Below are 16027 nucleotides of genomic sequence, written 5' to 3'. Positions count from 1 at the left end.
TTTTAATCTGAGAACTTTACGTTGCTCTGCAGCAATAATAAATTCAGACTACCCCTCAGAACTAGGTGTCATAATACTTGATTTACAGATGAGCAAAGCAAAATGTAGAGGAGCAAAATAATTGTTCAAGGTCAGGTAACGATTTTCTCTCGGAATCCAGAGAAACATCTAACCTTTTCACATTTGTGGAAAATAGGTGCAAACGCATCACCCCAGCAGGTTATTAGGCTTGTATCTGCTGTTGGCTTACTCTGCACAGATGTTAAGTGTGTCCAAAGTGACGATGTAAGACAGTAAAGAATCATGTTTCCAAGCGATTCTGTTACAGATTAGGAAATGATTCTGAATAAAAGGGAGACTCCGTTCTGAAGAAGGAAATAATGGGCTGCACGTGAGCTACACAGGGCCTCAAATTCAACAGCAAATATTCTCTGTGCAGATGTCTCTCAGAACAGAGTCAGTTTCAAGGCGTGTGGACCTGTAAGGAACAGAGTATAAATAGGGAAATGGCAGGGTTTGTGCTTGCAACCCACTTCAGAGCAGAAACTGAATGTGCCAAGGGATGAAACATAGCTTGTTTAGACTTGTGAGGAGAAATAATGTGCATAGTAAAAATACTATAAGGACTTTTGGTTATTTTATGACCCTTACGTTTATTATAAATAAACGAAGAACTGCAGTGATTTACAGGATTTCTATTTCTGAGGTTTGCAGGAGGTTGAAGACTGTTCTTCAGGCAAATCAGATTACAAATTATATCTAAACTCTCATACGTTTAATAACATGCACAGTTAAAAAAAGATCCTCTTCCGTATACCGTGTGTTGTGTTCTGCTCTTTTAGCACTTCAGTACCTTAACATTTCAAGTCTGTGCTTTTGGACCTGTTCTACACTCGCGGTTTCTAAATCTTATGTCATCCATCTTCCTGACAATTTTAATCTTGTATTTATTTATACAGCAAAAAGATATTTATGGTTTAACACTTTAATAATGCTGTAGTCAAATTTTATTAGTGCTTCTCTGTTCCATTTTATATGAGATAGGAGTGCAATGAAGAACATATCATAGTTGGTTTTTAGGCTTATGAGCTTAATGTATTACGATACAACACAATGTATTATATAAAGTCCCTTTCTCAGAAAGGCAAATGAGAGCACTATAGATATGACAACATAAAGCAGCAATCAAACCAGCAATAACACTCTGTAATTGGAAAAACATTTTTTACAAAAATGTAATTGATAATGGCGGGCATTTACATGAGTTTGAAATGAAGAGCTTTAGGATTGCTCATCTTGCCTGTGTGCGTGTTACATGGCTGGTAAGAACAGCAAATGCAAACAAAACACGACAAAACCTGTTTTCCTCCCCAGAATCTAATCCGACCCCTAAATCCTCAGCATGCGGGTTGGCCGTTTGGGTAGTGCATGCGGTAGGACGTAAGAAATCATCAGTTCAGTTAGGCACCAGTGCTTGGAATGGATCCTTTGTCGACTTTCTGAGCATGGTGATGGTTTACATATATATTTTTAAATTTATTTTTTATTTTTGAGCTGATAGTGGAAATGTTGGAAACCTCTCTTGCTCTCTTTGCTACTAGCAGGCACGAAGATAACTTCCAGAGAACCGGGCAAGTGGTAGCTGGAAAATAAATCAATATTAACACAGACAGAAGAGTCCTTATTTTGCTTGCGTTCCAAATAATAACGAGTTAATTAATCCAGCTGAAATTTCTCGGAAACCACACGCCGAGAGCGGCATCCCCAAGCACCAACGCGCTCCCAAAGGGCATCGAGGCACGGATACCGCCCACTGCCCGTTAGCACCCGTTGGTGCCCGTTAGAGCAGGCTGGTGCCCGTTAGCACCCGTTAGAGCTCGTTGGTGCCCGTTGGTGCCCGTTAGCGCCCGTTAGAGCCCGTTACCCTCACCCGCCCCGCTCCCTCTCCCCTCCCTGCGCTGCCCTCAGCCGGCGGCGGGGGCGGGCGGGGCGGCGCGGCGGCGGCGCGCGCAGCACCCGGCATGCAGCGGGCGGCGGGCTCGCTCCAAGATGGCGGCGCCGCTGGAGGAGTACGAGAAGGAGGCGGGCTGCGTGCCCATCCTGCACCCCGAGGTCGGGCCGAGCGCGGCGCCGGGGCGAGGCCGCATGGGGCGGCGGGGCAGGGCAGGGCACGGCAGGGCAGGGCACGGCAAAGCAGGGCAGGACACGGCAGGGTACGGGGGCAGCGAGGCGAGGCGGGGCTGGCAGCGAGCGGGGCGGGAGGTGCCCCCGGGCGGTGCCCCGCCGCCCTCCCCCAGCCCCGGGCGGTGCCCCGCCGCCCCCCCCCAGCCCCGGGCGGTGGGAGGAGGCCGCCTCCTGCCGGCTCCGGGGCCGTGGGGCGGCTGTGGGTCTGTCCGGCCGTGTGTCCGGCCTGCAGGGGGGGAGTGGGGGTAGGCACGGCGGGGGGGGCTCGCTGTGTGCTCCCGTGTGGGGCTGCGGGGGTGTTGGGGTGCGCAGCGCCCGCCTGGGGGAGAGGGGGGAGCGTGCGCCGGGCTGTGCTGGGCAGGTGGCACGCGTTTTCCTTAAAACAGCGTCTTGAGGACACTTCGGGCTTTGCTGAGGACTGAGGAGGTGCTGTAGGCCGCTGTATGCGGCTGTGTATCCTACCCGCTCCGAGCCGCGCTTTCCTACGGCTTTAAAACAGAGACACATGTTCTGGAGGTTAAAGAGCAAAGCGTGCACCCCAAATACGTCCTGGTTATTATTTTTAAGCGATACACACAGACAGACACTGCGTGTTTCTTCAGAGTTACTGGCGAGGCACTCTCATTTCCAGTGTCTGATGTTCTTCAGAAGTGACAGAAGTTCGCAGTAGGGACCCAAATTGAAGGCTCTGCCTAAAAGGAAATATCCCGGGCAGAGGGAAAGACAAAAACTGTAAAATGGAATAAAAAGCATCTGCACTCTCTTAATCAACCATAGCATTTTATACGCTGTGTATTAGTATTCATTAGGTGAACTTTTGAGTAATTACCACATAGCGGGTGAACGCGTCTCAGGTTAAACGGAGGCGTTTCGCTAGCTGGGTGACCTGGTAGAGTTTGTTACTTACTCAGCTTTGTGCACCAAAGGAATGTGTTTATGAAGGGTGAGGAAGGAAATTAATATAACGTTGTACCATAACACCAACCCAAATGTGTCAATTTGCAGTAAACACCGCGACTTGAGGTTTTGTAGTTGGATTTACCTGGAAGTGTTGAGTATCGGACCAGTCAATACAGTCAGGTGCTCTCTGGCTGTATATAAGGGCAGTGTTTGCGTGGATCTTAGTGGGTGTTCCCTCAGTCCTTAAAAATCCTTTATGCAAATCAGCTTTCACAGAGAAGGATGTTTTCGGTGTTGGTGGCTGTGAAAAGAGTGTTTCTGGAGCATCTTTAAAAGCATGAGGATCCTGTCCCGTGGGGGGCTGTGCTGCCACAGACCCTGTGGTCAGTGGTTCTTCTGAAGGTCAGCGGCCTTTGTGCTCGGTGACTTCCACCTTTTAAGAAAATAGCACCATGTCCTTATGTAAGTGGTGACGTTGGAGCATATAATCGGGTCTTACATTTGTACACACAGAAAAGTGATGCTTTTTATAGGGCTGTCATAATCTTTCCCAGTTTCCCATGTTTCGTGCTAGTGTTATCTCGGTGTCATGCATCTTTTTCAGACATCTTTCTGTGCTTTTTAAAATTAGTTTTGTTTCTGACTGTCTTTTTGTTTGACTAATTTGAGCTACTTTCAAAGTTTAAGGAGCTTTTTGGGGGAGGGAGATGGTTGGTTTTTATGTGGGCTCTCCGGCTTTGTATTTGACCATGAGGTATTTTTGAATGCTGTCCGTGTGGATGTTGTAAGAAAGATGGTCTTAAAAAATTGTGAAACAGTACTTAAGTACTAAGGTGCTGAAAGATTTATGTATTTGTTTATTTATGAAAGGCTCAGCATAAACAAGTGACCCAGGTAATTTTTGGTAAGAAGAGGTAAAAACTGTTCTGAAAATGTGAACGCTTAAGGAAGCTGATTATGCGACTGGTTTTTATGGTGTGTTTTCTGTTTTTTTTTTTTGTTTTTTGGACCAAGTTTGTGGGTCTTCTACCCACTTGAAAGCCAGCCTAATTTATTAATGGAAACTTGTTTCCGAGGGTATTCTTTCGTATCGAAGTTCAGTTTGGTAAACTACTGCTGTAGAGCATACAAACATCATCTTAGACATGAAGTGCAATAGCCAACAGCCACTTTGTGTCGTTTGAGCACTGTGTGGTCTTACAGCATATGATAAAGTTAGCTGGGCAACTGTTAGGTCTCCGAAGCAGTGGCTGGAGGGAATTGTTCCTGAAAGCCTTGCAGGAGCGAACCTACTAGACTTGAGGCGCTTTTGTGAATGATTTGGAAGTAATTACAAAGTTGCCGTTAATAAAACTTGCAGGTGAACAAGGTGGATAGGTATTAAGCAATGAGGACAGAACAAGTGTACAAAACCATCTCTCACTCACATGAAGGTGTGCTAGTAAAGCAAAGTCCACCTTTATGCAGCCATATTCTAATGTGCTGAAGATAAGGAACGCAGGCATGGGACTATATCCAGAAATATATTGACTGGTGGGATATAAATATGAGCAGTTCTGCAGAAGCTCAGTGTAATTCTGTGACTAAAAGTGTGCAGTATATTCCTTGATTATTTTTTTTTAAAGGTGGTTTACTGATCAGGAGCAAGGAGATGATTTTTGGCTGAGCATGGGGTAATGCTAACAGTGAAGTGCTGCCCTGAAGTTTTGAGTCTTTAAAAGTGATTGTTGAACACTGGGAAGTGAGGGAAGAGTTTAAAAACCGACTTTAATAATGCCTGATGCTGAAAGGCTTGGAGAAAAACGTTCACATTGTTAGAAATAGTGAGAAGTGGCTTTTGGCAGCGCTGTTACTGGGATGCAGCGCTTTATTTAGGATATACTTGACGAGATCCAGTGGCTGGAAAGTGAAGCCAGATGGGACCGAGCTGAAAGGCACAAGTGGTAAACAGCGAGGGTGACTAACAACAGAAGAAGGGAAAGGAGGCATTATCCAAGCCCTGATGCTTTCAGCTGAGTTTGGGCGCCTTTTGGGAGGCTAAATGCAAACTTTTGAACTGGGCACGCCTAGGGCGCAGATGGCATCGGCTGCCCTGCAGTGTGGTAGCTCTCCTGCAGGAGCTGGGGCGCACACGTGGAGCACCCCAGCACGGGGCATGGCACTGGGCTGGGCAGTCCCTGCTGGTTTGTTTCCTCCTCCCACTGCTCAGGTCGCCCAGTGATGGCTGCAATGCAAGCTCTGCTTCCGTCTGTTTGGCGTAGCACTGGCATGGGAATGCTGCTTGCCCTGTTTGCACTTGGACTAAATGGTCTTAATAGTCCTCACCACCTTCCTTCAGTTCAGAAGATCTTCTAAACAGTTCTTCTGACGCCTTCTTGATGGTTCGGTGGTAGGTGATGATAGGGTTGGATGTTTCCCTTTGAAACAAAGGAGTTGTGGGGGAATATTCAGGAAACAGACTTTGTTTTTATCCTTCCTTCTTCTTGTTTGCAAAATATTCCTTGTGTGTGAGCTGATACTGCCTGACCTGCCGAAGGTATTTCAGCTGTTGAGGGCTGTGCTTCTCCTGACGTGTGGAGCACTCTTCCTGGAGAGGGAGCTTTGCTTTGTTAGACCCATGGAGCCTGTTCTCCAGTGCTATGAGGCTGTGTTGGGTGGGTTTGAGAGAGGTGGAAGTGACTGGTAATTAGGAAAGTCTTGGCTGTAGGAGTTGATTTTTTTTTTTTTTTTTTTTGTCTTACTCTGGTCAGAAAAATCTTCTTTTTAGACTTCAGAAGTGACTCTGGAGCTTGGTCAGGGTCTCTCCAGAAACTAAGCTTACATTTGTGATCTCATTCAGTTGTTATTTATTGCTTTATTTGAAAAAGGAGGATGGAACCGTGACGTCTCAGAGAAGTTAGCATGTTTGATATCGGAAGTTGAATCTTGTTCCATGTGTCATGCTTAGCTTCATAGGCTGCGAGGCCAGAGGGGAAAGCAAGTCTAAATTTAACCTGCCTTCTAATGCAGGCATGGAAGCTTTTTTATGAAATAATTATTTTTATAGCCAGGATACTACTTCTACAGTAAAAAAGAAAATCTTGCAGTAACAGATACTACTGTATGGCTGGGCAAGTTGCCCTGAAACTTAATTATTCTGTTAAAGACTTAAACCTACCTCTAAAATGAATTTAATTTGTTTCAGATCATTAGGTCTTGAGAGATATCTATCCAAATAAATACATACAGATCTATAATATGCAGATGATTATCAGATCCCTACACTAGAGCTGTGGTCTGCAGTCATACTGAATCTTCTGAGTATCTTGTTGAGACATGTTTTTTGTATTCTTTGCATGTTTTCATGGCATTATTCTGAGAGCAATATAGTAGCAGGCTCGAGAACAAGCTGCAACTTTACTGCTGCAACTGGCCCTGTGTGACTGCTACTAAAGCAGCTGGGAGGATGGAGAACCTCACACTGCAGGAGAAGATCAGGTTTGAGACCTCCAAGGAACCTGGAGGTGCACAGGTCTGTGGTACCCATTGAGATACATCTGTGGGTCCTGAGGGGATGGGCGGATGTAGTTGCTAAGCCACTGTCCATCGTGTGTGAGAAGTCAGGGTGGTCTGGTGAAGTTCCCACTGACTGGAAGAGGGCAAACATAACCCCCATTTTAAAAAGGGACTAAAGGGAGACCTGGGGAACAGTAGGCCAGTCTCACCCCTGTGCCCAGCAAGATCCTGGAGCAGATCCTCCTGGAAACTGTGCCAAGGCACATGGAAAATAAGGAGGTGACTGGTGGCAGCCAGCGTGGCTTCACTAAGGGCAGATCCTGCCTGACAAATCTGGTGGCCTACCAAAATGGTGTTAGAGCATTGGTGGATAGGGGAAGAGCAACTGACATCATCTGTCTGGACTTGTACAGAGCATTTGGTGCTGTCCCTCATTGTATCATTATCTCTAGATTGTAGAGCCATGGATCTGATGGATGGACCTCTCGCTGGGTAAGGAGGTGGCTGGGTGGTCGCACAGCTCTTTAGGAGTTGTGGTCAGTGGCTCGGTGTCCAGGTGGAGGCCAGTACTGAGTGGTGCTCCTCTGGGGTCAGTACTGGGATCAGCACTGTTTGTTGGTGACATGGGCAGTGGATGTACTGGAGACATGGCTGCATTGGAGAGAGTCCAGAGGAAGGCCATGAGGATGCTCGGAGGGCTGGAGCAGCTCTGCTATGGGGACAGGCTGAGGGGAGTTGGGGTTGTTTAGCCTGGAAAAGAGAAGGATCTGGGGAGACCTCATTGCAGCCTTCCAGTACTTGAAGTGGGCCTACAGGAAAGCTGGGGAGGGGCTCTGTTAGGGAGGGTAGTGATAGGATAAGGGGTAGTGGCTTTAAAGTTTAAAAAAAAAAAAAAAAAAAAGGTAGATGTATATTATACATAAAGGAAGAAATTCTTCCCTCAGAGGCTGGTGAGGCCCTGGCACAGGCTGCCCACAGAAGCTGTGGATTCCCCATCCCTGGAGGTGCTCAAGGCCAAGCTGGATGGGGCTTTGGGCAACCTGGGCTGGTGGGTAACATAGAGGGTTTGGAGCTAGGTGGTACTTAAGGGTCCTTCTGACCCAGCCCATTCTATGATAACTTTCACTTTCTTACTCGGTGTTCTCCATATGTGCAGCCCCTTGTAGTGGTCTTGTTGGAAACTGCATCACCTTGGAAGCTTGTGCCCAGTTGATTGTCTATTTCTAAGTCTCTTTAATGCTTTCCAGCTAGTTTCCTGGCTGGGTCCTCATTTTATACGTGACCTTACCTTTGTTGGTATTTAAAAAACCTTATTGTGGCTGGTCCCGAGCTCCCCAAGAGATACAGTCTGCATCGTATCAGAAATAACTGTTGCCCTTTTTTTTGCTCGCCACGAACACTTGCCTTTACGTGGTGTTTGTTCCTAGGTTGTAGAGCAACATGAAACAGGACGGGGTCAAAATATAAGCTCTGTGGGATGCTTAGTGCTCTTGCAGTATTGCTATATGGACACTGCGCTGCAGCTTTAGAACAGGAGCTATTGAAGAGGCTTCTTTTGGCCAGCATGGATAATGACAGCATTTGTAAGTTACCAAACCAATCATAAGAATGAGGCTTGTCTCGTTTGTGATACATCCAAGATAGACCACATTAACTTTCTTAATGTTCTGATATCTTAATTAAAATATCAGACAATACTGAATGATATACTTAGGGCATTAACTCTGTACTACTTCCTTATGAGCTGAAAGTGCTGAGTTTGTTTTCCTGGGAAGCCGTGATATCTAGCATCACTAATCTTTGCTTTTTCTCAATAACCATGTAGAATAGCAACCCATGTTGTCTTTTGTGCAGACCACTGGAGTTTCCTCAGGCTCAGATGGAAAACAGCATTCACATCTTTGGGGTGACACGGCTGGCCTTAACATCCTGTACTTTAAAGGAGTTGGAGAGTACCTGTGATATTAGAAAGCATTTGTATTGTGGCAGCGGGATGCGATTCCAATTTCCCATTTTTTCACTCAGCTGTTTTTGTTTTGCATTTATTGAACAGTTGCAGATGTTGTGGTTTTGTTTTTATTATTGGCAATTCAATTGTTCTTATGTACGACAACTTTTGCCTGTCTGGCATTTTTGGGTATTGGTATCCTGTTTGCCCTTCTAGGGCCAGGGCTCTGCTGTCTCCTTCTGCTTGCCTTTCAGTTTTACATATTTTTCTGACTTGTTGCATTCATTGCCAGTGCTTCTCTTGCAGTTTTTACAAATGTTTTTTCTCCTTTTTTTTTTTTCTTTTTTTTCCCCCCAATTGTTTCCAGTCCCCTTGTAAACCATGCACTTTTTCATCATTGCAGGCTTTTCCTTAATAGCATCATTGTGGCTTCTCGGGAATCTGGTAAAACAAACTGTAAATAGTTGAAGCATATTTTTTTTTCTTCCACATGTTTTCTTCTGAAAATGCAGCAGTAACTGATCTTAACTTTCCGAAGCATCTGTGGTAAATGTCATCTTTGACCTAAACTTGTGTTGACTCAGTTTACGTGGTAAGCACACTTTTCATCTCTCTCAGATTTCACAGAAGTTTGCTCCTTCAACAGCATTTATTTCACTGTGTACCGTTGTGCTCAGAAAATCCACGGGGCATTAAAATTATGGAAGAGGGTACTGGTGACTTGTCAGAAGTTTAGTTTAAGGGAATAAAGAGGACAATGTTTAAAAAAGTTTGCTAAGTTGCTTTAAAAACTGGGAAATATTGTCATCGATGCTGATGTGTAGGTGAGTGCAGCCTTGGGATTTTACTGTTCAGCATTCACACTGCCCTGTGCTGCTTTCCAGAGGCAGTGTGAGGTACGGATTTGACTTCCAGAGCATCCCTGCAGTCGGGAGAAGCGCTGAAGCCTGTTGCACGGATGCTGTTGGAAGCAGCAGGAGCGTCCTCTGAAGTCAGAGGAAGCTGAGTGGGGCCCTCAGGCTGCCATGCCCAGCCTGATGTAACACAGGCTGCAGTTCCTCTTGTGCAACTTTGTGATTCCTTCCTAGGATTTTAGGATGCCCTGAGGTCATAGAAGTGTTTCCTTGCTCCTCCCTGCAAGGGAGGAGGTACCAAAAGCAGAGGGTGGTGGCAATGTCAGAGCTCCCGAGGCTGCTTGAGGCAAGTCTGGAGGGAGATGGTGGTTGACTTGGGAAGGTGGGAGCGTGGTGTAAAGGGGAAGGGGACATCAGCGTGCTTTGAAAGCACCGAGGAACCCAGATGTAGTCCCTTACCCTTCCTTGGGCCAGTGCTTGCAGCCTGTGGCCAGGAGGTGACTTGGGCAAGCCGTGAGAGCTGCTAAAAGAGGCAGCAGGGAAGGAGGGGTGGCTGGGACCAGGAGTGTGGCCCCCCCTTCTGATGGTAGGTGGCCGTGAAGCCTACCCTTAAACACTTCCAGCTGTGCTCATCTGCTACTGACACTCATCTCATCGCAGAATAGAGCATTAATCCCATATACAAAAAAAAAAAAAGTGAAAAACTTCCTGTGAGTTCACTAGACCTGCTCGTTGTAGGGTCAAATGTGCTGCAGTACTGAAGGGAGATGGAGGACGGGGTGCCATGACCAGCCGGGGAGGTCAGGAGTCGCAGAGCAGAGGTGGATGAAGCTGCCTCACATTGTGCTTTGCTGTGCATTGCTGCAAGTTGTATTAATGTTGTTTGTTTTTTTTTTTTTTTTTTCTCTAGTATGTGCTAAGGAGGAAAGAAAGGGTTCATGGCCTGGCAGACTGCTGGTTCTGTGATGCGCACTTGCCAGTTCTGTAATCCTTGATTGATTATTTTCCTACTGTTCCACAGAGATGAGTTAGTTGCAAACTCACAAAACAGTGTAATTTAGATTTGAAGTGTGTGCTGTGGCAAATACTTGTTGAACAAGGCAGAGCCCTCACTCTGCTGGATTTCCATTCTTTTTTTAAAAAAAAAAATAAATCAAACTATGTGATGTTAGCAGAGTTTAAAACTGCATGAAGAATCTTCACCTTTGCAAATTTTCTGAATATCCTTTTCTGGGATTTTTTTTTTCCTCCAAGTAGTTGAGTATCAGGATTTGGCTGTATACGTGCTTATGTGCGTTTGGTGGAAAAATAAAATAGCAAAATTTGCAGTTTTTTTTTTTTTTTTTTTAAGTTTTTCTTATGATGGCTGATTACTAATGTGAAGTCTCTAAGGGATTTTTTGATGTTAAATGAGAGGTCTGCAAGCTCTCACGCTCTGAGACCTGGACCTGGTTAAATCACTTGGAAAACAGTTGTTTCTGTTAAAATACTCGGATTTGGGATGCCAGTGCAATGCAGAGCTTGTAAAAGAAAACAGAAAAAAGATGTAGGTACATGTTGATACAAGTTGCTAAATTAAACCCAAGTTCTATGGACTTCCCTTGCTAGGAGGAGAAAAAATAATTGTGGAAGAAAAAAATCTCTAAGAAAAAGAAGAATTTCAACTAGAAAAATGTCAGTGCGCTTTGACTTGTGAGCATCTGTAGTTATTACAATCTTGAAAGCAATTACAGGGTTGAGACGCGGTATGAAAAGGTTTCTGTGGACTATACAATTATTTTTGTTTTCTAATTTTTTTCTTATTGGCGTGTGCTTGGGAGAATCTTCAGGTAGCTTCTATCAAGTCCTATAAGTGCATAAATATAGCAGGGGTCCAGAAAGCAGCCTCAAAGCACTCAAGTTCCTGAGGTGAGGGTTTCAGCGTGCTTACGCAGTGCGTGGCCTGGCCTGACAAAACTTTGGTACCAGCATTTCTGGTTATTATCTGTACTGAAAAAAAATTGTTACTACCATCGCATAGAAAATGCTCGTTTTGAACGGAGCATGTAGTCCATTTAATATTCTCTAGTGCTCAGCAGGTGTGTTTTGCCTGTTTTGCTTTTTGTTCATGCTCCTAGGGGATAAATGGGATTTTTTTCTCTGTCTAACAGCCTTCTCTCAAGCACGCTTCTGCTGCTGGGTTTCACTTTTGAAAGTACAGTTTCATGCTGAATACTTTATTGTAGAGTTTTCTGTTGCTAAATGACAAAGATGACAATTTTCTGTTATTTTAAATTATTTTAATAATTTCATTTGAAATCTGCTCATCTGAAAAGGAACTGAGGAGGTAGGTAAGGGTACAGGCACAAAATACCGTAGAACATAGTTCTTTAAATCTGGGTATAATATAATAAAGCACTTTTTAACTCCCACTTCTCAGTCCGTAGTAGTTTACCTGTGTACCTAAAGTATGAGATAGCTGCTGATGGATGGATGATACTTTTGTATTTATAAATCTCAAACTTGTATTTACTGTTTCTGAGAACCTTTTGCATGGAAATCGATGTGATTAGGTACGTTGTTGTCGTGGTTCCGCTCGAGTGGGCAGCCGAGCTCCACCACAGCCGCTCTCTCACTCCCCCTCCTCAAAGAGGAATGGGGAGAAAATATGTGAAAAGGGCTCAAGGATTGAGATAAGGACGAGAAAATCACGCAATAATTATTGTAACGGGCAAAACAGACTCGGCATAAGGAGATAGTAAGATTTATTGCCTACAACTAACAAGCGAGAGAAGTGAGAAAACAAAGAAAAAAAAACAAAAGCACCTTCCCCCTCCATCCACCCTCTTCCACCTCCTCCCCCCGAGCGGCACAGGGGAACGGGGAATGGGGGTTATGGTCAGTCTACAGCACTTCTTCTCTGTCGCTCCTTCTCGGTCACTCTCGTCCCCTGTGCTGTGGGGTCCCACCCACGGGATGCAGTCCTTGATGAACTGATCCGGCGTGGGCTTCCCACAGGCAGCAGCTCTTCCAGAACTGCTCCAGATACGGGTCCGTACCACGGGGTCCATCCCTCAGGAGAAAACTGCTCCAACCTGGCTCCCCTACGGGCAGCAGCTCCTGCCGGGTCACCTGCTCCTGCGTGGGCTCCTCTCCACGGGCTACAGGTCCGGCCCGGAATCTGCTCCGGCAGGGGTCTTCCACAGGCGGCAGCCTCCGTCGGTGCAGGGCCACCTGCTCCACCGTGGTCTCCTCCACGGGCTGCAGCGTGGAGCCCTGCTCCACCGTGGTACTCCATGGGCTGCAGGGGGACATCCTGCTTCACCATGGTCCTCACCACAGGCCGCAGGGGACTTCTGCTCCGGCGCCTGGAGCACCTCTCCCCCTCCTTCTACACTGACCTTGGTGCAAGGCTGTTCTCTCACTCCCTTGAGTCTCCCGGCTGCTGTGTGGCGCAGCGTTTTTTTCCCTGTCTTAAATATGCTCTCACAGAGGCGCAAAACAACATCGCTTATTGGCTCGGATCTGGAAAACAATGGGGCCCTTCCCAAACATGGGGCAGCTCCTAGATCTTTCTCACAGAAACCACCCCTATGGCTCCCTGCTACCAAAACCTTGCCACGTAAACCCACTACAGTTGTAAACCTTTTAAGCTTTTTATTGTAAGCTTTTAAATATTTTAGCCATTACAAATGCTAGTAAATGCATCTGTCTTAACGCCTGCTGGCTATACATGTAATACATGTGCAAATAGAAGGCCTTCTGAAAGCCCTAGTTGTGAAGCTGGTATTGACTAAACTATGACACTCTTCAGTCCAGAAGCATCTGTAAGTACATGACGAGGAAGTGGTCAGCTGGTGTTGGACGCTTGCTTTGGACAAACAGGCCTGAGCTGCTGCCAGCTGTTAAATCACCTTAATTCGCAAGATCTCTGGCATCTGCATGCAGCAGATGGGTGGAAGGCTCTGGCTGAGCATCTCTGACTCCTCGTTATGTACAAATGTAAGTCTGCAGCGGAGTGTGCAGGGTTACTCGTGTTACGTGATGGCTGTCGCTTGTAGGTGGAACTCTGCCTCAGCAAAAGATCTGCTTCGTCATCTTTGGGACGAAGCCTCGCTCCATTGATCTCGCTTCTTTTTAAAGAAAGCATTCTCATTTTCAGTTGTAACCTGCTTTCAAAAGAAAATCAGGAAGTTGTTTTAGGTGCCTTTTTTTTTAATTATTATTATGTGTTAATTCCGTAATTAGCTTCTCCAGGGATTTTCATAAATTATCTTACTTTCGATGGGCGTGTGAAGGATCCATGCAAACAGGAGGGAAACCATGAAACAGACCTACCAAGATGCTGTCAAATGTGAAAAGTGATGGAAAGCAGTGACAGAATTGGCATTGGATGGAAGATTTTTTTTGTCAAGTCATACTCATTTTGTGTTAGTGAATGCTGTACTAGAGGGAGGGGAGAATCCCAGCATAAACTGTGTATGTCCAAATAAAATAAGTCTATGAGTGTGTATTTACAAGCCAAACACCAAACATTTTTCTATAATTTTTTAGTGTTTTATGTGACCAGTTAGGATTCAAATGGAGGTGGCATTGCACATCTTTTCCATGGGCAATGCCATCTGGTTTAGATGCTTGTTTTCCAGTGTGTGTTACCTGAACTGAAGGTCTATTTGCATCATCCCAAATCGGCACTCCCATGCTCATGGTTGTCTCCTGAAGCAGAAGAACCTACACAGCCCTGCAGAATTTCTTTCTATCTAGGACTTCCTCATGTGGATATAGGAAAGAGCGGACTGCTCCCATCTGACAACAGCTGGCAGTGAGGTTAGCTCTTTCTGATATCACCTGAAGCTTTACTGCTGTTTCTGGAGAAGAAAAAGCTATTCTGACATGATTCTGCCTAAAATTAAGCCATGGTAACTTTAGTCTCTGTTTCTGTGGCTGTGCTGCAGTTAGGTGAAGGGATAGGGACAAGGAAGTATCATCAATTTTAGAGAATGTTAACATTATAAATGTGAACATAGAAACATGATCTTTTTTAGGAGTTATTAATTGTTTTGCTTCTAGTTTGTGAGCGCTTCTTTATTAATATTAGTTCATGAGTGGCTGGTATATACGCTAATGGGGGTCTGTAAGTGTAATATGCAAATAAGTACAAATAAATTCATCTTCATAGCTTCTTGTGCTTCTTTAAAAGTGGGAGGAAAATTGCAAAAGCTTATTAAAAGCGATGCGCTCCACCAAATGAAGAACAGAGAAATTGAATGTAGAAATGTGGGGGAAGGAATTCTTTCATTCTTTTAACCCACGGTAGTCTGTTAAACATAACACACACACGAGGATTGTTTCATTATTTAGCTACCCCGAAATAGTACGCGTAGTTGCAGTCACTTCTGATTTTATCTAGATTCTTTGTGTTGCAGCCAGATACTGAAATAGTGTAGTTGTCAGTAAAGATACATATGTGTCACACTGCCTAAATGTTTTGCTTTTCCTGTTTTCATTAAGAAACACAGGAAATAGTGTGCGATATTTTGTAAAAGGTAAGGCTTTTATTTGTACATTTTTATCTTAGTTAATATTTCTGTTTTAAGTGTCTTTTAATGAACTTGGTCACCATTCAGGATTTGACAATCATGGTATCTCCTCCTTTGCAGCAACATTGCATAATGTTAAAGGAGAAGCAGCTCTAGCCATCTGGTAATGCCTACCAGAGCCATATGTAGCAGCTGTAAGCAGCAGTATTTTCCTCCCTTCCTTATGTCCAAGCAGGCATATTGACCTCTTCATATCCTTCTGCTATGAGAGTTACGAAATTGCTATCACAGAATAATTTCATCTTGGCCATCTTATTCTTTCATGCAAAACTTCCTATTTTTTTTTCTATGAATACGGTTTTCAGAATTATCTTTAAACTTCTTTTATGTTTGGCTTCTTTGATTGGAAAAGATTAAGATTTGGGTGCTGAGGGTAAATCAGCATAACTTGCGAATTTGGTTGTGAAGAGAATTGCTTGGGAATGCCAGTATTGTTTGTGCTTGGCAGTTGTATTCTCCTCCCCTTCATCCCCCACATTTCTTTCTTTCTCTTTTAGTCTTATTTTTCATCTTTCGCTCCATTTTCTGTTTCTTCAGTTTATTGGTCCCATTTTCCTGAGGAGGTTCCCTTTTCTCTTGCGCCGTGTTTTCTTCTTTCCAAAATACATTTTTCAGCCTTCTCTGCGTAATTTTTTCCCTTCCCTTCATTACTTCTGTGTCTGTGCAAGCAGCCTGCACAATTTGTGCCTAATGAGCAATGACAAACTAGCCACAGATGCATGTGAGTGATTAGGGCACTGTCAGAGGATAGTCACCGAAGTGGAAGCTCATCTAGAATAAGTAGTAACGAGGGGACCAAGTTTAATTATAAATAAATAAAACTCTGTTTCTCGTGCAGCCTTCTCAGCCAGCCAGCTCTACCTGTTCCTAGAAGCAGCAGCATTTTCTTCATCCTGCCAGCCTGGAGTCCTTCACCATTTAAGAACTTGAGTGTGTAACTCCACCATTGCTTGGTCAAATTGGCAACCAGCAGCTGCTAAGGTCTTGCTACCTTGTTTTCCCTCTGCCAGTGGCTGCAGAGCTTGTCTTTTTGTGGCAGAAACAGATTCAACTTGCAGCCCTAGTAG

General features: G+C 44.9%; 1 protein-coding gene across 1 annotated transcript in view; it reads left to right on the top strand.

The window, feature by feature from the left end:
* Positions 1 to 2042: 2042 nt before the first annotated feature.
* ZDHHC17 (zDHHC palmitoyltransferase 17) overlaps positions 2043 to 16027 on the top strand; it is a 74566-nt gene continuing 60581 nt past the window's right edge. Inside the window, exon 1 of the mRNA XM_084287231.1 lies at positions 2043 to 2112. Coding sequence (XP_084143357.1) covers positions 2050 to 2112 — 63 coding nt within the window. The 5' untranslated portion in view covers positions 2043 to 2049. The remainder of the gene's footprint in view (positions 2113 to 16027) is intronic.

Source organism: Netta rufina (genome assembly GCF_964035555.1).
Source record: "Netta rufina genome assembly, chromosome: 1".
Lineage (NCBI taxonomy): Eukaryota > Metazoa > Chordata > Aves > Anseriformes > Anatidae > Netta > Netta rufina.
The sequence above is the reverse complement of the archived record's forward strand: the minus strand, read 5'-3'. Positions and strand labels throughout refer to the sequence as shown.